At 41.5% G+C, this 21,256-nt stretch overlaps 2 protein-coding genes across 6 annotated transcripts in view; both read left to right on the forward strand.

Moving 5' to 3' along the window:
- The first annotated feature begins 977 nt into the window (after positions 1–977).
- On the forward strand, positions 978–7,949 carry plcxd2 (phosphatidylinositol-specific phospholipase C, X domain containing 2). The gene is made up of 8 exons (XM_085762708.1): positions 978–1,550; positions 1,713–1,849; positions 1,956–2,075; positions 2,671–2,724; positions 2,842–2,997; positions 4,837–4,947; positions 5,114–5,244; positions 6,843–7,949. Exons 1-8 carry the CDS (start codon positions 1,448–1,450, stop codon positions 7,000–7,002), a joined length of 972 nt encoding a protein of 323 aa, XP_085618834.1. The 5' UTR covers positions 978–1,447; the 3' UTR covers positions 7,003–7,949.
- Positions 7,950–12,168: 4,219 nt separating this feature from the next.
- Positions 12,169–21,256, forward strand: part of phldb2b (pleckstrin homology-like domain, family B, member 2b) — a 34,901-nt gene continuing 25,813 nt past the window's right edge. For 4 of the 5 annotated variants that reach the window (XM_085762672.1, XM_085762676.1, XM_085762675.1 and 1 more), the window contains exons 1-5: positions 14,142–14,255; positions 18,384–18,440; positions 18,894–19,017; positions 20,450–20,548; positions 21,158–21,241. In XM_085762672.1, coding sequence (XP_085618798.1) covers positions 14,148–14,255; positions 18,384–18,440; positions 18,894–19,017; positions 20,450–20,548; positions 21,158–21,241 — 472 coding nt within the window. In that variant the 5' untranslated portion in view covers positions 14,142–14,147. Of the gene's footprint in view, positions 12,450–14,141; positions 14,256–18,383; positions 18,441–18,893; positions 19,018–20,449; positions 20,549–21,157; positions 21,242–21,256 lie in introns of those variants that run through there. The other variant, XM_085762673.1, reaches the window with a different exon arrangement.

Genomic DNA, 21,256 nt, shown 5'->3' on the forward strand with positions numbered 1-21,256 from the left:
CAGGTACAACATATATTTGACCGAGTTTAAGCGTTTCCTATTGCCACAGCTGTTGTAGTTCAAGTGTTGCGCCAGTAGATGGAGCTGTAGTGCTGTGGTTGTTCGGCCTAGTTTGGGCAATGAACAGCTGAGAAAATATAAACACAAGCGCTTTAAAAATGTCGGCGGCTTACCTCCGGAATAGTCATTGAGCCATGTCGTGTCATGTCCATCAGCTCGGCAGTAACATAGGCCTAACTGTATCCATATGAGCTTGTTAATGCTTTATTTTCATTCACAAACTGTGTAGGCCTATCTAATCCTGTTTGAGACAGCCCATGGAGACAGCTGACTACCCGGAAGCTCCCAGAGAAAAAATTACCCGGGAAAACATCCGTTTGAAAGCGGACAGAGCCAGTCTATTAGAAATTCTCTGAAGCGGAGACTTTTAACCGATGTGGGGCGACTACCCAGACGCGCATTAACAAAACCAACCGATTGGGTCTCGTCTCTGGTGTATTTTCTCCTAAACCAGTCAAAAAATATCGCTGGACAACACTTCTAATGTAAAGTAAACCTCCACTTTCTGCAGCATGTCCCGGTGAGTGTAGTACTGCAGCTTCTTCGTGGCGTTCAGGTGCGCAGCATCAATGGCGTCATTACTGCCCCCTACAGCCGGAGGCCAGCGCGTTTGAGGTGAGTGCTTTATAGCCATCGACCACAAGGGGCGACAATGACCTCATTATACTCGCAAACAAACGCCAAAAAGTCGAGCAAAAATACTAAATAAAAGTATGTTTTCAAGTGGCATTTTTGGTTTTAAGGCCAGTTAATCATTTCAAAGACAAAAATCAGTGTATGCCATTCATAGTTTTAATCTGGGGTCTGTCCCTTCAGTCCAGATATGGGTCCTTCTATTTAGTGTGTTTGCTGACTCTGGACCACAATAAATTCCAACAATGACCAACATTCCCATCTGCCCCGGTTTTTGTGTGTGCGTGCGGGTGTTTGTGTGTAGGCTATATCCACGGGGTGGTCTTCGCACACACACACGAGGCAGGTTAAGCCAAAAAGCAGGAGAAAGAGGGGGGGATAACAAGTGGGATTTCGCTCTAATAGGATTATCGCGGTCGTTAACCACCCGCCGCTCTTGTCAACGGATGCCCGGTTTGCCAGTTGGAACGGAGCGCAGCGCAGCGCGACGCCATGCGATAACTCAGCAGAAACCCGGCGAGGAAAACGGGTCACAGCCGAACCGGTTGCTATCACTCGGAGGTCTGATAGCCTAGATGAAAAAAAGGCTGGTTAGACTTCAAGGCTATAATAACTTTCCAAGATGATGTATTATGGGTTCTACTACCTGCTGGGAGCGCACGGGGATCTCTCACTGGGACTGCGTCTGTGCCAGAGAGCGGTTTCTTGAAGGTAGGGGGGGTCGGTGGTTGGTTGTTGACAGGCTGTTTTTGACATGAAGACACGACCTGCGGGGATCGGCAATGTCAATGCCGACTGGATGGGTTCGCTCCCTGACAAGCTCAGTGCCATGCCCCTGAAACACCTAGCCGTGCCAGGTGCGTAAATATGCCATCAAAGTATGGATGGATGTGTGTGTTTGCAGATTTAGGTGATATGTGTGTGATGCCTTATCTTACTTCTTTAAGTCCTGTCCCACTGTCCACATCTGTATCATTATTCCCTGTCACCATCATCATCATCTGTTTTTTTTCTCCTAGGGTCTCATGATTCTTTCACCTACTGGGTAGATGTCCACGCTCCTGTGGGCCCAGATCAGAAGGCTTATGTCAAATATCTGGCCACTGCCTTCAGTGTTGTAGCCAAGAAAGTCATGGTGAAGTGGTCCATGACACAGGTACAGATCTCAAGTTATAGTGACAAAAGTGTGTGTTTGGTTTTGCTTTGCAGCCGTAGTTGCAATGTAGGCTATAATGAAATATACCTGATCTGTGTTCCTACAGAACCTGACCTTTAGGGAGCAGCTGGATGCAGGAATTCGCTACTTTGATCTCAGGGTCTCATCCAAGCCAGGGGAGTCTGGGACAGAGATTTACTTCATCCATGGTCTCTTTGGACACAAGGTGAGCAGAAGACATACAGACACACTGCCACCATCTGCCTACATTCTTATTGTGTTTCACAATCCTTTATCAGATTTGTCTCTTTGGACTGTCAAAGTCCAGTTTTCTGCTGAATAATTATGTTTTTCTAGATCAGCTGTCTCACTGCCTGAAATAATCAAAATGACATATGAATGTAATTCAGAGACTTAAGTTGGTATAGATGTTTTGTCTCATCGTGAACAGTAAATGTTTTGCTCCACACTATTTGCAGCTGATGTTGTTAGTAGTAAGATGGACATGACCTCATTCAGGGATCAAAGGTTGTGTTTTCAGTTGTAAACATCTCTCCTCTCACATGGGTCATGTTAACACATGCCTAAGTGTTTTGCTTCCAGCAGTGCATCATGATATGGACTTGTGTCTGTCAACTATTAGATAGCTGATTGTCAGAACAACAACATCCCATGCTTTAACAGATTGTAATTGCAATTTCACTGGCATTCCACTCGTTTTCCTTCATTACTATATGCTTTGTATTTCAGTCTAAATCTTCATCTAAAACTGCTTTGATGTTGCAAATGATCTCCAGCTTTTGCTCTGTTGTCCCCTAAAGGTGAAGGACGGTCTGTTAGAAATCCACTCTTTCCTTTGCAGACACAGGAAAGAGGTGAGAAGGACTTTTAATATTTTTCATGCAACACAATATAGTAAAAACAGCAATAAAGAAGCATAAGCATGGAAAGAGTCTCGAGCTATTACCTGACTGAAGTTAATGTTGATTTAGGTGGTGTTTCTGGACTTCAACCACTACTATGCAATGAATACAGAACATCATGTCTACCTCATCACCATGCTCCAGGAAGTGTTTGGCAGCAAGCTTTGTAACAACTGTGCAGTGGAGAGCATCAGCCTGGACTACCTGTGGGAGAAGAAATATCAGGTGAGATCTGGTTGCATTAGCGAAACTGTTATTAGAAAAAATACACTTAAGCATTATGATGGTGGATGTATAAGATTACATAAAACCACCTTGAAACATTTAAAATTAATATTTTTCTCCATCAGATTTTCCAGTAGGCTAATAACTTTAGTGCCACCACTGGCTTTTGAAGTACAGAAATTATATCTTAGACAATTCATATAGTAGTGTAGGATCTAGTTCAAAGATCATCATCATCATTACTAAAGGGCGACACAACACACTCTCTGTTGATAAGTATTTGCACCAGCATGCATGAACGGCTGCATTCAAATACTTTGCATGTGTATACCATACAAGTAAAAGTGCTATGCAGGTGTATACTGGACAGTCCACTTAACTCCTGTGGTCAGGTAATCCATTCAGCCTGTGACTCTGCTGGGAAGGAATTAGTGGTGAGCGTCATCCTCTTAACACTTGTTCCACCATCCAACCAGCTTTCCTTTTTTCATTGTGTTTAGAATTTATTATTTCTTTATCTCTTCTCTTTTCAGAGTTGTTCCCCTTGCTTTCCTTAATTTCTCCATCTCTCCACCATTTGCCTTCAGCCAAACCCCTCTCTCTTTCTTTTACACTTCCTATCATTTATTTTGACACATTTTGGTCTTAATTATTTTTTCTCCATCCTTTTAATTTTATATACACACACCTGTATAGAGATGTAAGGCCCAACAAGCAGCTATATATTTGCTTGTGTGTATCTGTTAAAGTGTCCTACTTCCTGGTTTAGGTGCAAAGAGTGTGACATTGTGTTTGCATTGTCTTGTTTGTTTGTCTGTTTAATTCAGATAGCTTGCTATCAGTTAAATCTCTGTTCCTATGACCCTAATCTGTGACTAGCTTAGTTGGCAAAGAAAAAGAGAGAGAGAGAGGAGTGTGGAGAGAGAATAACAACAGAGTAGAAAGAGTAGAAGAGCAGAGATTGGCACTATGACAAGCTGCAGGGGGCAGCCTTTCTCCGCACTCTGTCTGTCACTGGAAAAGACTGTAACCCAACCTGCATCTATATTGTATTAATGTTAAATCACTGTTTGAAGAAGAGTGGTCTCTTGATCCTAAATCTAGCCCAGTGTTTCCAGTTATAGAAGACATATTGACTCATTGACAGACGCTGTTATCCTAAGTGACTTACAAGTGAGATCACATCACCAAAGCTTTAGTGCAGACCTTGGTGTCAATTCACTATAAGTGCAAGGAGATCAGGTTAAAGTGCATAGTAAGTGCTAGTTAGGCTAGTTAGGGAGTTAAAGGTGTTAGCAGAGGAGGTGCTCTCAGAGGAGATGACTCTTGTGGATAGAGAGGCACACCCCTGCTCTCACAATATCCTGTAGCTTCTTCCAACATCAGGAAACCACAGACGGCAATAGCCTGGACTAAGAGAGTCTTGTGTGCAGGGATAACAATGCCAGATGCTATTTCTTGTATGAACACAGTGGCTGACACTGACCACAAGGATGTGTTACTGTGTTCAAGTAGATGGGTGGAGATTAGAACCAGAGGGGAAGCAATAGTGACATGATTTGATTTGAGTAACATGTGCCTTTTTAGGCTGATTAAAGATCAGTTGGGCATCCTGGCATGGTTGTAAAAATGGGGTTATGGATAAATGTGCAGTGATACTGATGTTTAAGTTTCAAATATTAATATTTTCAGGCTTTTGCACCATGACCTGAGAAGTGCTACCTAATGACTTTAATGAATGTAATCTGGGGATACATACCGGAAAATCAAGATCTGTCTGTGTTGTCTTCCATACCACAGGTTTTGGATTCAGTGTCTGTCATTCTGTCCTCTCCTCAGGTTATAGTGTTCTACCATCATCCCTCAGCTCAGGGCATCTCAGTCATGTGGCCTGGCAACAAGATCCCTGCACCATGGGCGAACACTACTGAACCCAACAAACTCATACAGGTCAGAAAACAACAGTCTGATTCATGCTGTGTTAATACACATACCAGCATGAAGTCCTACTAACTTTTAAAAACTTTTCTTCAGAGAGAAAAATCATTCCAGAAATGTGTCTTAACTGTTTATGGATTTTGATGAGTTCTCCTTTCGCCTACTGTCTCCTGTCCAGTTCCTGGAAACAACATTGAAGGAAAGAGCGAAACAGGGCTCCTTCCACGTGACCCAGGCCATCCTCACGCCCAGACCCAACACTGTGGCCAAGGGCCTCGTCTGGGGGCTTCGTAACTACCTAGTGGAGAGGTCAGTGGCTAAGTTTGGTTGTGGTTTGGAGGGTGTAACTAAGGGAGGTGTGGTGGGATTTTGCGGATATACAAAAACACAGCATGTCAACAACTTGGTTTTGAGACCAGAAATTTAACATGTAACTTCCTTTGAACACTCGGGCGTATATTCTGCAGAATGTGTAGTCTGTTTCCTTGTTCATATGTGTTTTCACAAGCCTAACCATCACTTTAACCCAAACCAATTATAACCTGAAAAAAAAAATCAGCTTTACCCGATCCCCAACCAGTTATCTTTCTAACTATTACCTCATTGGAATCACACACTCACCATCTCAGGGTCTTCATCTGCTCAGTTTCCTTTTTTTCCATTTCACTCTTATCTGTGGCCAGTAGGGGGCGGTATAGCAGTAACAACAGCACATGCTTGCAGTAAAGAGGATTTCCAATTTTGCACATGCCCTTGAAAAGGAAAAGGAAAACACAGTGTGTCATTGCAGGAAAGAGCTGTCACAGTCAGTGTTCGGCCTTTTTAAACTTATTTTAAACTCCACCCTGTCTTCTACATGGGTGTATCATACTATTGCAGCAACTCCAGTGCGGAGTGTGTTTAATTTACTTATAGAAGATTGATTACCATTATAAAAAAATGTTATGTCAAGTGTCCCTGTCACAATATTGAGTCACGTCACTGCCTTATTCCAGTGGGAATCATCTCTAATCCTCGATATCCACTTCCAAACCACACAGGCTCAAACAGTAACACATGTCATCTCTCAGATAAGGGATCTCATTTCCTAAGCAAAAGCTGAGTTATTTTCACAAATCTTTCTGGTCATGTTGCTCATAGACCCAGAGATTTAAGTGGAAATGACAGTGGAGTGACTTGAGATAACCACATATCCACCATGCCCTTAAATGTGAGAGAACCAGGCACTGACGCTGGGTTGTAAAACTCCCCGAATGGAAGCTCTGGCGAGACAGGAGGTGCCCTAATTTTGCACTTCCGAGGAAATGGGATTGTTTATCGCCGCTGGGTAAACATTCTGACTTCCTGGTTTTGTTCTGCTGGTGGCTCAGGCGTAGCAGAGAACACAAGGGTGTTAGAAGTGGTAGAGTTACAGAGACATGGCGTGTGTTCCTCAGTGTGAGAGTGGGTGTGTGTGTGCCCAGAAAATGACTTGGAGACATGATTTGGAAACAATACTGGCACAGTGACCTCTCACTTACAGACAGACAGACAGACAGACACAAATATCACTGCTTTTAAATTTTTCCATCAGGCCAGTTTTCCCTCACTGTGAGTCATCATGACAGTTCAAGACCTGATCAGCAGCTTTTCATGAAACATGGAGGACAGAAGACATGTGCAGGATAATGGGAATCTATTATTATATAAATCTTTGTAGCCATAACAATGAAACCAATAGAGACAGAAATTTGTCACTCGGTATTTCAATTGTTTCCAGAGTGAGGAAATCAGTTCAAACTAAAGTTAAAGTGACAGGACTTACAGAAATTCAGATTCAAAATCTTACAAATTTGACATGTTTAATGTTTTAATCCACAATTATCTAACAAAATCTAACCACTATCTGTCATTTCTTGTGGCTCTAGACACCTGCCTACCATCATATCCTGGGTTGAGACTCAGAAGCCCGGGGTGGACGGGGTCAACATCATCACCTCTGACTTTGTGGAGCTCACTGACTTTGCAAACATTGTTATCAGACTCAATAACCAGCTAATGTCTGATCTGGACAGGAAATCAAGATGACCCATGTTTGCACAGCGGGACTAATGGGTTGGATTTTGGACACTGGAAGGACATTGGACGTTTCTAAAAACACTCTTAAGGTTATTTTTAATTATGATTTATTGTATGACACTAATATGGTTTTAATTGTCTTAAGTATTAACACACTAATTTATAGTCTATGAGCCAGAGATTTCTAGACATTTTGAGCGACACTGAGCCTTTAAACCTTTTAGAAATTCATCAACTAACTTTTGAGCATCACGGTTTTGGTTGCAGCCAAACGTCCTGCCACGATATCATGCACAAAGTCCAAAAGAGGGAAAAAAGCCAGAGCTTAGGTCAGAGAAGAACAAGAATGCCCACTTGCATTTTTTACCATCTTCATAGGGCCAACCAAATCCTGTCAGACCACAGCCCTGGCTTCGTTTAGAGATTTCTTTTCATACATTCCCTTATGAGGGAAAATGGAAACTTATCACATTGCCTCTATGACATGACACTGCCACACTGGTCAACAGATTTTCAGCTACCTGTAATATGAACAGTGATTTAACTTGAATATTCAACCACTGTAGACGTTTCTTTTCTTTCTTTCTTTCTTTCTTTTCTAATCATTGATATCAATATTATAACAGCTGCTTTTGTTCCTTTTTATTTTCAAATGTTTTGTGGCCACATTGAAATTCTGAATGATATTGAAAGCCAGGATCAGATTTAAAAAAACATAGATATTAAAAGCATCAACTTCATAGGAACCTCATAGGAATGAGAAAAACATTCAGACAGCTAACTACAACCTTTTGGTTTGTACATATGAAGAAAACACCTGACATGATGGCATTGAAATTTGTTTACATTGTATTTCAAACACATTGATAATTGTAAACACATTCAGTCCTGAGAGCTGAAGCTGGTTTTGAACTCTGCACTTGGTGTTTTTTCCAATAATGAAATGAGCGTGAGACTAAAATTGTGATTGCTTTTTTCATATTTGTTGTTTTTATGTTGAGCAAAATCACAAAACGTGAAAGTGTAACCTACTGAGCCGACACTGTGTGTATGGTTTATATAATACACGAATGCATAAATTACAGAGGTATGTGTGGAACTTGCACCACAGTTCAGTACAGTACACGCAGCCATAAATGCTTTGGTCAGTGTTTCGTTTCACCTCCATTGTTTGACTAGACAGAAATAGAAATAGTCTCCATTGAATGTGGGGGAATGCATGGAAGAGCCACAGTATATGGCTGTGTCCAGCACGTGTCAAGTATGCAGCAGGCTCCATAACACACACCATGGAGAAAGAGCAATGAAAAAAATGGCCATGCATACTGTAGTTTGGGGTGTGTGTGTGTGTGTGTCTGTGTGCGTGTGTTATGGTGTTTGTGTGTGCTAATGTGGGTTTGGTGATTACTATGCATGACAGACACAGCAATGCAGTGACAGGCGACCTGCATTCCTGTGGTCAGAGCAGGGAGAGAGAGAGAAAAAAGAGGGAAAAAGCGAAAGAGAGCAGAGGAAGATGAATGTAATTGACAAAGTTGAGGCGTTTGCTGAGCAGGGAGACGGAGAAAGTGAAAGACAGAGCGTGGACTACTAGACCATAAGAGATGACGAAATGGAAAGAATGAGGAATGAGTTAAAGTTGAGCTGGACTCATAGAAAGTGGGAGAGACTCAGTTTTGTTTTTGTTCATTTTAGTTCTGTCCTTTATTTCACTCCCTGACACACTAGTGTGAAATTGCCTGTTCTGTCCAGGCCACTTTGTTGACACAGTTGAATGTGATCTCCAAGCGTTGCAGGGGAGCACGCACACACACACACACACACACACACACACGGTCACTCTAATTGTGCAGCAATTACGCATACCTTGGCATGTAAGTGAGAGAGCAGAGAGAAGCAGCTCTGACTGATGGAGAGCATTCCTCCCACTCCCTATCTCTCTATCTGTGCTTCCCAGATTTCAGAAAGAGAAGTGCACAACTCAAGTTTGGTCTTTCATATGTAAATACTGTCCTGAATTAATCAAAGTGCGCTTGTACACGTGTTGGATCACCAAAACATTGTTACTCTACAAACATTTTCTACACAAAGTTGCGCAGCATTAACACACCATTTCCCAAAACTACTTTGGTTTTTGTTGGGGCACCACAATTTTAGCATATGTTGTTGTAGCAAGCAACCAAACACCACTGCAGTTTGGTCTGTCCAACCCGAGTGAGCTCCAAACTCAACACCTCATGTCGCTCCAGACCCCATCAACACCCTCGGGTCACAGCCAACAGTATCACTTTGCCTCATAAATCAAGGTTAGACTTCACCAGAGCCAAACATGGTGCAGCTTCCAATCTTAAGTAACATTTAAGATTTACTGTAGCATTGAAGTGGCGGTAATATTATCACACATAATTAACTTCTTCTCTCTGGATGGACTTTGCATGTTCTCTTCAGGTTCTCCATCTTCCTCTCACTATCCAAAGCCATGCACACTGGGATGATTGGCGACTCTAAATTTGTGGTGTGAATGTGAGTGTGTGAGGTCGTTTGTCTCCATATGTCGTCCCTGTGATAGACTGCTGACCCGTCCAGGTGTAACCCGCCCTCGTCCTGTGTCAAGAGAAGACTGATCTTCTTCCATTTCATGGGTCTGTGTGTTTTTCTGGAGCCACTGCACTGTACATCCCTGGTGTTAAGTGATGTCAGTGGCCGGAGCCAACCAGGTCAGTAACATCCATTACACACAGATATATTAGTGCTCTTGTTTAGATCATGATGACTACAGTGCTGCAACAGCTGTAAAAACACATGGCAGCAGTGTCCCACCTCCAATAGAACGGATGGGATGGGGGGGGGTTAAGAAAGAGAAAGGCTTGACAAAACATGTGAAGCACCGAAGCAGACGAAAATGCACGCCGCTTTCCCGTAAGCCACAAACAGTGTCAGGTTCATCCAATTATCCGTCATTAAGATGTTAGTCAAAGTAAATGGTTTGAATAGTTCTGCCCACACAGAATGCTTGAAGCCCTACATCAACGATGATGGGAGGAATTCCTCTGAGATTAAATGAGCTGCCAGATAATGAAATAGAACTCAATTTGTACTGGTTTCAATTTAAAGTATTGATGCTAAGTGGTTCAGATACTGTTTCACGAGATTTCCAGCACTGACTGGAAAAATCACGGCAAAAGAAAAAAGGAATTTGGGCCTTAAAGTAACGGCTGTTAAAAAACCTATTCAAAATGTAAGCTGGAGGATTTATCTGAATGAAACCGGTCTCTCACGGCAGGGTCTCCCTAACAACTCAATCCCTTTCCAAACATCTCCAGAGTTCCTGCTCAGCCTCCTGGGATCACATGGGAGCTGTGGAACTGACTCGGGAATGCTGTCAAACGTTCGGCGGCTCTCTTGAAAACCCGCAGGGTCTCAGATGATGTCACTGGGAAAGCTCACCAGCTCTCATTGCTCTAATAGCAAGCAAACGCTTGACAAAAAGAGAGTGTTTAAAGGAACTGCAAGACGATTTTAAGCATATTATCCTGATAACATGAAGCGGTTCCTCTTTTTAAGACTTTTGACCCCGGAGATGCATCAGATAACACTGAGTCAAGACCTAAAATGACCACAAAAGCTGATATTTTGTCTTTCAGAGGCGTTCAGATGAGGTGTTGAGATGGATGAACTTGCGCTATCATTCTGGCCTATATATAATTTGCTTTTTCTTTATTCAATCTGGATGACTTAAAAAAAAATCTAAGTTTGTATATTACTGTTGTGGTGTGTGTATAGCCTAAACAAAATTCTGCACAACACAGGCAGTGTTATAATTATGTGTTGTGCATGTTGTTGTTTGATGGAACCTCTGTTATGAACTTTGAAATGCATGAACCTCTGCCAAGTAAAGTTACCTACCTCTGATATAGAGAGCTGCCGGCATGCCTGCATCACGACCTCAGACTTGATGCATGACCGTACATGCAGCAGAGATTTTTCAGATGACAAACATGACTTAGAATAGACTGTCTGCAGATGTACCCACATGAAATATGGCGATACAAGTCAGAGCGATAACACGCATCGACTGGTGAAAACTAGGTTCATATTTCATCTTTGTTTCGCAAAATTAAATTCTTTATTTCGTTTTTTCCCCTTCAATTTTGAGGAAAAACCAATTAATTTAGCTCATCACCTGCACGATCCCTTGGGTGAACATTCATGCTTGTCAGAGAGGGGTTTTCACATCAGATATATCTTGCACCTGCTCCCCTGTGGGATCTAATTACGTAGCTCCACCTGTATTTGAGGGCTATTTGTCATGAGATTAAAGGCCACATCAGTTTAGCTTGGCTGGAGAAGATGTTCTCCCTCAAATTTATTCTCACTGAAATCCTGGTAATATCCTCTTAGGGGGATTAACCTACTCCGCCTTTTCTTCAAGATCATTGTGAACTGCATCTGCATCTTGCTGTGAGCATAATAATCCTAAATAGTTCGGAAATGTGCCTCTAAAAAGAGGATTTTGTACTCACAGGTGCTGTTGCTCTCCCTCCCTGACATGTATCCATAACTGTTGTAATCATCCCATCACAAATTGATACATCTAGATTACAGTCTGTCATTGCAAGTGCCTAAATTTTAGGATTTTTTTTGTTTGGTCTTCTGTGTTATATCAGTTTTTACAGTTTATTTGCTTGCCAATTTGGATCTTTCTCCACTGTATTAGATCTGGGCTATTTTCTGTTACAGGAGACTAGTCTGCATTCCTGTTATAATATCATTAGCTAAACATGCTTCTTATCATGGTTTCTTATCATTTCTGCCAAGTGAAAGAATGCTATCCCTCTCTCTCCCTCTCTTCCCCACTCTCTCTCTCTCTCTCTCTCTGTGACCCTTTCTTTATCTACCTCTCCTCTCTCTCCTTCTTCTACCAGCCTAAAGGCTTCTTTCTCTCTTTGAACCAGTAAGAATGAGAGGTCAAGTGTAGGTGGTCTGTAAATGCTGCATGGTTAACACCTGTACCCGGTGCTCTTTGTGTGAGGGAGTGACACAGAGAAAGAGGGAGAGAGGTAAAAAGAGAGAGAGGGGGGGGAGAGAGAGAGAGACTCCCTCCGTCCCTCCCTGACTCGACTTCCAGCTGTTGTTGCATTCCTCTACACGTCGCAATTGGCTGGAGCCGCCGGCTTTTTTACGTTTGTATGTGTGCGTATGTTTGAAGTGCGTGTCTATGTGTGTGTTTGTGTGTCAATGTGACAGGGGATTGGAAAACTTTCCTCGACATCCAGAGGTTGCCCACGCGGCACAGGGAATGCATCCTCTGCCTGGCCGCAGAGCGTGATCACAAAACAGAGGAGAAGTGACAGAATATTTCCACGCGACATAATAATCCTGGATCTGGGAGCAGCGACCTAGTTGCGTCACCTTTCGGCACAATGACACAAGTCGCCAGCCCCGCTTCGATAATGGTAAGTCCGTTATTTTATGATCCAGATGTGTGTTTTCTAGATTGTGTAACTTTTTTGTAACTTTCAAAACTCTTTAATGGTGTCACTTGTGTTAAATCCGCGGCTCATAGTTTGTTTCTTAATGAGCTGCTTAACGACAAAGTAAATCTAATCCGACTTTAAATAGATTTTGTAATACAGAGGAAGTTTTGTTTCTTTGTACGACCCCGTCTATAAATTTAAAGGGATAATCATCCTATTTGATTGCGCTGAAGTTTAATACAAAATAAACATAGGGAAAAAATATCCAAGATTATGGCCCAGACATAGGTCTATTATCATATTGCCCACGATTACAAAACTAGGACTATAACAGGCATTGGACCCAGAAGAGAATCAATCAGCACAGTGTTTTGACTGATTATGAATGGATGTTATAATATTGGTGTGTGAATAAGAGCAGTCAATCTTAAACTATACCACCATAATCATTCCTTGATCCAGATAAATGATGAATCCACACTTGCTTCATGGGTCCTGTAGAGTTCAGTGAAGTAGCCTACAACATGTGGCCTATCTTGGACATCAACCAACAAATTTAAGAGATCAGACCCAGAAGCCATGTTCCACCTCTTTAACGTCTCAGATTTATTGGCAGGCTATAGATGAAGAACGAACACGTCTGGGTATCTATCATCATAAATCATGATCTCTTATCATGTCAAGTTGCATGAATGATAGAGTGTTACAGGTTGTTATTTATCTTTGATGGGGTCCACTGCAAAACATCTGTCTTCAGAGTGAAATATCAGTGTAATAGTGAACTCTCAGAGGTTTTAATCAAATTCAAACTTGCTGTGGGTTTAAGTATTGATATAACAAAATAGAGCTGTTATAAACAAGGTTTTTTTATATATAAAAAAACATTACAGTATCAAAATGTTCAGTTCATGTTAAAACCATTATGTCAAATTGGCTCTCGTTCTCCATGATGGGGAAACCAGGAGGACACAATTGTTCTGCTACAAGGACTCAACATAACCGATATGAGACTGAAAACATCTGATATGTGGTATGTGCACACATGTACGTGGGCTACATTTAACCAGATGCAACAGCTATAAAATAAATCACCCAACAAACTTTCAACTGCTCAGTCAAGTATGAATATTTCTACCCTGTGTTATCAGGACAATTGGAGTTGCACTATTGGTTTGATAGTTTAAAGATGTTTGACTAAAGTTAATTTGTATTATTTATAATGAGCATTTGGTATTTTCTCAAGAGTGGGTAACAAACATGTGTCAGTTGGAAAAAGTTAAATTAATGGGTTTGTTTTGCACAGAGTCACTGGCTCAAATTGCTTAAAAAATACCCAACGCAGTTGTAACAGATCTTTGGGTTTATTGTTGATGTATGAAGGTAAATGTTTGGTTCAGTGTGTCATCATTGCAGTATACAGCCACATTTTGTTTAAAGACCAGTGCTGCAACTTGGGGAAACTTTTTTTCTTTGTCAGTCCACCATTAATCTCTTTTCCGTCATCCCTGGATTCTTCAGTCTGTGTTTTCATTCATTTCCTTTTCATTCGTCTCTCAGTCTCCCCCACACACGCTCAGTTTGCTTCTCTTGTTATCTAAAGATCCATCTCTCTGCCTTCCTTCTTTTCTTTTCCATCCACAAGTCACAGTTCATTTCACCATGTCAAATATGTGACTTATGTGGGTTATGTGTCTGTCTATCACTTCACTGTCCCCCAGCGTCTCTCTGTCATATCCAGCGTCTTGCAAACCCAAACATTCGCTTATCCCCTGCACAGCGGCTAAGGTAATCTGTGTTTTTTCAAAGCACACACAGACACACACACCCTCAGTAGAAATTCAAGTTAGATTTCCTCCAACTCTGAGTCAGCTGCAACAACAATGGATTTTATTTCCTGTGAGGATCTTGGATTTCGGTAAATGATAGAAAAAGTGTGAGAAAGTTTGGTTTGGTTTTGAACAGTGCTGGTGGATATTTGTTGTACTCCAGCAGGGATTCAGGTCAGGTTGTGTTAATCAGCTTGCAAAGTTTGCACCAAACGTGAACACACACACATGACAAAGTAAATTTAAAGAGTTACTAAGAAGTACGGACTTTTATAGCCTGCATGTGTGCCTGTGTGTGTGTGCATGTAAAAGGCATTTATCAAACTAATTAAAGTCTTGTTGGAGACATTATTGCAGACAAAACAGAGAGTGTAGTGAGTTGCTCCATATGAGGGCCACTCAGAGAAAGGCTCCATATTAAACAGCATCTGTGATACAATACTGGCTTTGTCAGGTGGGAGGAGAGGGTCACGCTGGAATGTAAAGGGGAGGGGACGTTGAAGCGATTGAGGGATGGAGAAAGAGAGAGATAATGTCAGAAAGAGGAGAGACAGAGACCCAGACAAGACACAGCGACACTTCAATGGCCAGATGAAACACATGTCACATATGAAAATAAATGAGACAGAGCAAATAGGAAGAAAGGATGAAGACGTTCTGGCTCCACATCAGTAAGAAGAGAGACAAAGACAAAGAGAAAAGAGATCCTGTGACAATCAAGTGACTCCATTTACTCACATTCAAGAGCAGCTAAACAGTTTGGGAAATTGGATTACTCCCAAACGAAGGAGCAGACACACACACGGTCTCACACCATACTGTGAATGACACCCAGACATGCACCCACGGACACAACACAATACACTTGGAGCTATTTCTGTATGCAATTCATATTTAGATGCAATGCCAGTTTGGCCTTTAAACTTGCACAGGATGTGTAGAGAAGTCAAGACAGTCTAAGGATTGCTCTCATTGTCTCTGCAAAGCAAATGTAACCCTACCCCTCACTCCAGACAGCCAGCTGAAGTCACTCAATCTGAACACCCATAATGCATTTTTGTCAATTTGTCTCTCTGATTATACTCCAGCTCGTGGTCATCATCCTGAAGAGCTGCCTTCTTCAAAACACTCTCTAATGCACTTATGGAAACAGCGCTGCAGCTGCCAGCTACAGAAGCAGCAGCTTGCAGCAATCACATGCCTTTTCTATGGAAATGATGTGATGCGCATATCCATTTAAGGTCCCAAAAATGCTAAATTTGGTTTTTATTTTAATCAAAACAAACTGCCATATTTGAAGATTTTCACCATGAGTCAAAAACAAAAGAGCAAAGATGATTAAAAGAGACATACTCTCACACGTCCTATAAAATTCTGTTCAAAATCAGTGACAGTTACAATTGTCCTGTGATGTGGTTATGGGAATGTAGTCTGCAACACAGACAGCAAGAAATGATGCCGAATGGAGCTGAAATGGAGCAAAAGACAAACCAGATGGAGAGGAAATGCAGAGGAGAGGAGAGAGAGGGCAGAGGATAAAGAAAATGAAAGGATAAGATGAAACAGTCCGAGAATGCGGCGTCTTCCCATCTTGTTTTATGAGTCTTCTCGCTATCTTCCTCCTTCACTTTCCCTTTTTCCATCAGTCCATCTATCTCTCGCTCCTACTGTCTTTCTCCATCTCTGCCTCCAGATGCAGGGTAAACAAAGCATTTCGGGGAGGGGGGGGGGGACTCAGCTGTTCTACAGATGGGATCAAAGAGAGATTGTGTGTCCATGCACTGTCTCTGCTTGGGTCGTTGTGATTTTAAAGCCATTGTGTATTTACAAAGTTTTTCAGCTGGCACACAGTTGGGATTAGTTCAGGTGTAGACCAGATTTAGAGTTAGGGGTCAGTCAGGGTTTTCACATTGGTCAATTTTACAGATAAAAGAAAAATTTACCTTGGAAAATTGTCCTTAAGATGTTTATTTGATCAGCATTAAAGGCTAAATAACAGAAGAAGTACCTCCTACAAATACCTGACCCAATTCAGTAGACCAGATTGCATCAGGTTTGGTGTTTTGATCTGAGACTCGGGGAAAAACTAAGGATGTTGGAGCTGGAATCTGTAAATCTAGAAGGGGGCTCGACACGCCTCACTGCTCTGTATCAACTAGAGCACAACAAGGACCAACACTTGTCTTGACCTGCCCAGAGTAGAGCTCACCTGGTGAAAGAAGGTAACGGGGGTCGGGCTAGGCTATGCAAAGAAAAGAGAACAGCTGACACACAATGGGGAGGAACAATGGAGTAAAGATGGGAGAGGTTATTTGTGGGGGGACGGGAGGGTCAAGGAGGCCGGAAAGGAGATACAGGAAGGGAAAAAGGAAGGGAGGGGTGAAAAGAGGAGACTTAAGTCTTGACACTAGGCTAAAAACAGGATCTCTTGAGGTTTAAATTTTGATTTGACCTCCATTTCTTAGTCGTCTATAGCTGATGTTGCCATCATACATGCTGTGTTTGCTTTGTCTACACCGACGATGGAAGAAAAAAATCTGTGGAATGTGGGGCCTCGTATCTTCATGCGATAACAAAAAAGAGCTGATGTGTGACTTTATTTGTGGATGTTTGTGTGTTTTTAAGAATAATAAGGGCACAAGGGTGGCGGGTGCGTATGTTTAGAGGCAATAGGGGTGTCAAAGCAACAGAGGAAGTGAGCTCAGAAAGGAAACTGGCACTGAATTAGAGGAAATGGTATGGAGCTGACTTTGATTTTGCGCTTCCTTTGATTGGAGGACAGAAAGAAAAGAGAGGGGAGTGACGGTAAAAGGGGAAAAGAGATAGAAATATAGAACGGAGACAAGAGAGGAATAGAAAATCCATTCAGTGAAAGGAAAAACAGATATAAAAGATACTTTTGGTTTAAAAAAAGGAGGATAACAAGGAGAGAGAAGAGAAAGAACAGGAAGAGATGACAGGAGCTGCCAAAAGAAATGTGGTTGGGGTGGTTTATCATATGCTTCAATCATCTGTGTTTTGGAGAGAGGCATCCAGCCCATCCATCTCAGTGTGTGTGTGCATGTGTCTGTGCCTTTGAATGAGTGTTTATGCATGTAAACGTAGGAGCTAGCAAGACTGTTTTGAATTGCAGGGTAAGGCAGGGTTAGGCCCTGACACTGGATCTCACTGTGTTTACACTCCCTCTGTTTTCATTCCTCTTAATGGTTTATCATTTGGTTCCCACTATGGCTAATCTAATCTAATCATCAGAGTTTTCCCTCTGCCTCCTCAATATTCCCACCTCAAACATTACAACTTGAGGGTATAGGCTCAGGCTGATGCAAGAGAAAAATGTTGAATATCATGTTCAATTTTAACATGTTTTGATTGGTTATGATATAACCTGACATTCAAACTGTGGAATAAGAGGAAAGCTAATGGCAAAGTTTCATCTTCTTATCCATTTTTGGATGTGAAAAATATGTCATGCAACTCATGGATATCACTATCCTTTGGTCTTGTAGGTAGTTGGATTAAAAAGTGTATTATTTGATGTATGACAGCATCAAAATAATAAAACAACATTCCTTCTGAAGCTCTCAGTGTACTGGGACGGCATGAATGTGTTTACATCAGATAAACACATTCACATACCTTCTGACTTGTTGTGTGTACACAATCACACTTTCCCTTTACACCACATATGTTGCTCTGACACAGAAAACACATGCACATTCAAAGCAGCAGGCAGTGCGATGGCAGACCATAATTAACAAGTCGTGGGAACAATGTTTTCATGGAACATTTCTGCCCGTTCTTCCCCCTGCAAACCAGCTTTAGTGTGTGTGTGTGTCTGTGTGTATGCGTTTTTCCTCTCAAGTGGTATTTTCCCCTTGGAACAGTTTCACATGGAGAATTCCTCTCATGTGGCACCAGAGCAGATGTACTTCTGTGTACTTGTGTGACCCTACTCTTTCATGTTTACATGTACTATATGTATAGCTACATAATACTATTTGTATCCACTTGCATGTGAGTTATGTATCACTATACTTTCTACTTTCTGCACAGCCACTTAACATAATCTTCTCCATCTTTACTACAGGACTCTGAGATGATGTTCCAGCCAGAGTCAGACCAGGTGTCTCCAGTTGAACCCAAGGTGAGAGAATACACACAGTCACGCACACTCTGTCATTCATCAACAAATCATAAAATATATGGATTTTTAAACCCCTTAATTTAGAAGTGGTCCCAAATCCGAATTAAATAAATTATCACTCTGCAGAATATTTTATTAAAGGGATAGTTCAACATTTTGGCAAATTGGCCCATTGCCATAATCCCTATAGTTTTAGGAGTAGGTTTGTTACCTTTAATTGTTGGTGCAAGCTATTTTTAGAACGGCGGAGCAGAGCCGCGAGCTGCTCAGAGCTAGCACCAACAATTAAAGGTAACAAACCTACTCCTAAAACTATAGGGATTATATTATTATTATGGCATTGGGCCAATTTGCCAAAATGTTGAACTATCCCAAATACAGGCTGGATTTCACACAGGTTTATGTTTTGTTGCTGTTATTTTTTTTTGTTCTCATGACCTTTCCACTCTGCAGTCTCCACCACTGGATCTGATCGACACAGGGAAAGGGCTGAAGGTCCAGACAGCTACACCTCATCTAGTTAGCCTGGGCAGCGGGAGGCTGAGTGTAGCAATCACCCTGCTGCCGCTGAAAGAAGGTAACCCACATGCTGTATAGACGGGGTAGGGTTACCAGGCTTTACAGTAGCCATCCATCTTCACTTCCCTCACCAATGCTGTAGGTCATGGTATCGTCATATGAAACTACCCTCATTGCTTTGTGTCTCTGCTTTTTCCGCTCTTCCTATCCTCTCTTTTTTCCCTTCCTCTACCCTCCCCTCGCTTCATTTCCATAAGTACTAGAGAGGCACGAGGGGAGTGATGTGATTAAGGAAAGAGAAACTTTATGGGTCACAACAAAGTCTTCTGTCTCAGAGAGGAGGACTGGAAACCCATATTTATACTCCTTACTCCATCCACATCCCTATTTGTTTTCACTGGGAGTGAGAATTATCCCCCTTATTGGTTAATGCACAGCCTGAACCCACAGCCAACCAACCAAAAATCACAATGCTGCACGAACAGACCACAACCCAAACAGTATTAAAACAGCGATGACTCCCACTGCATGGTTTTCACGACGGTTTCGAATACACAGTGAAAGCAGCTGTTGCGCTTATTTGAATCACTTGTCTTTTCTACATTAAACACACACACACACACACACACACACACATATTCATTCATCAATTGAGCAAGCCACAGGTGTCATAGTTTTATTGCTACTCCAGGTAGTGAGCCAAATATCATATTGGAGAGATGGGAACAGAGATACAAGCATCTGCAATATGTCAAACAGAGAAAATGCTTGTACAACTGATTATTATTCAATAGCCTGCAGATACAGAAGTACATGGAATAGTAATGCAAACTGACAGTAGATTAGAGACATTAACATAAAAGGATCATCTGTCTTCAGTTGGATAACACTGGAGACTCACATGCACCTGTAGAGTTAATATATTCTGCACGGATAAACTTTTTGCATGCAGTAAAAACATAGTTTTTACTTTTCAAAATGTTTTTTGGCTTTTCAAATTGTTGCTCACTCTCTAATAATAAGTGTGATTTTACTCACAGTATATATAGCACCAAAACGATGGGTTTTGCATATACAAAAAAACCCAGATAAAGTCTGTTTGTTAGAGCAGAGTCCGTATTGTGATATTCTAAATTTGCTTAGTCACTATTCAATGTGTAACCTTTGCCACACACTTTCTCAATCCCATCTTGGTGTGCCCTTTCATTTCGGTGCGGAATGCCAACAATGTGAGCACAGCCTGTTAGGAGAACTAGGTCTATTTTCTCCACAATGAGTCCACTGAAGAAGCACTAGTTCAATTCATAGTGCTGCAGTTGCCCCTTTTTATCACAGGCCACCCATGTAGTTTGACTTGTAAAGATGCTATCTTAGAGTAGTGAGTCTACAGAGATATTCTGGTCGTTATTGTCTAATTCACTAATTTGAATCCCATAGTGTTTTTATATTTTTGTTCTACTGATGAACCTGTGTTTGTCTTGATGTTCCAGGGGTGACCCGCATAGGCCGCGAAGATGCTCCAATCCCTCAGGATATCGTCATCCAGGGGCCTGGCGTTGAGGCAGAGCACTGTTTCATCATTAATGAAGGTTGATGTCATTTCACTCTGTCTGAAACTAATTCATAATACTGGCCTACATATATGTTTTCAAGTGTGGAAAAAAGGCAAGCGACTCCTAATCAGCAAGGTGTTTTAATCTTAACATCTTACTATTGAATGGGCTGAAAACAGTTCTACTGGTGGAAGTGAGATTATAATATTTGAAACGATTCTGTCAAACTTGTAAAGAGCTGATCTGATACCTGTTTCAGTGAGTAATAAATCAAAGGCTCTTTTGTTTTATTCTAAGAGGATTAATTATTATAACAAAACTCAACAAGAATTAAATGAAATTACCATAATACAAGCTGGTATAAGTCTAATCTTTAAAGAAAAATAATGTTTCAAGATGAATATGGATTAATTAGCTATTTGGCTGGACTGTACAGTGTATTAGGTGGTTGAAAGAGACGCTGAGCAATTAATCACACTCTTAATGCAGTCAATCTTCCTTTGTGGCACATTCTGTATAATTATTACTCTACACGCTTTGAGACTAAAAGCTTTTTTTATGACAATGCTTTCATGTTGTTTCACCTGTTTAAATCTTAATAGTGGACAATATGGACTGATCTTCTTCTCATTATTAATGCAACAGGAGGGGTGGTGACCCTGGACCCTTGTGGTCACCTCTGCAGTTTGGATGGAGTCCAGGTCACTGTGCCGACACCACTCACACAGGGTAAGTCAGAGCTGC

The sequence above is a fragment of the Trachurus japonicus genome, chromosome 20 (genome assembly GCF_045865225.1).
Source record: "Trachurus japonicus isolate A0001 chromosome 20, Traja_1.0".
Classification (NCBI taxonomy): Eukaryota; Metazoa; Chordata; class Actinopteri; order Carangiformes; family Carangidae; genus Trachurus; species Trachurus japonicus.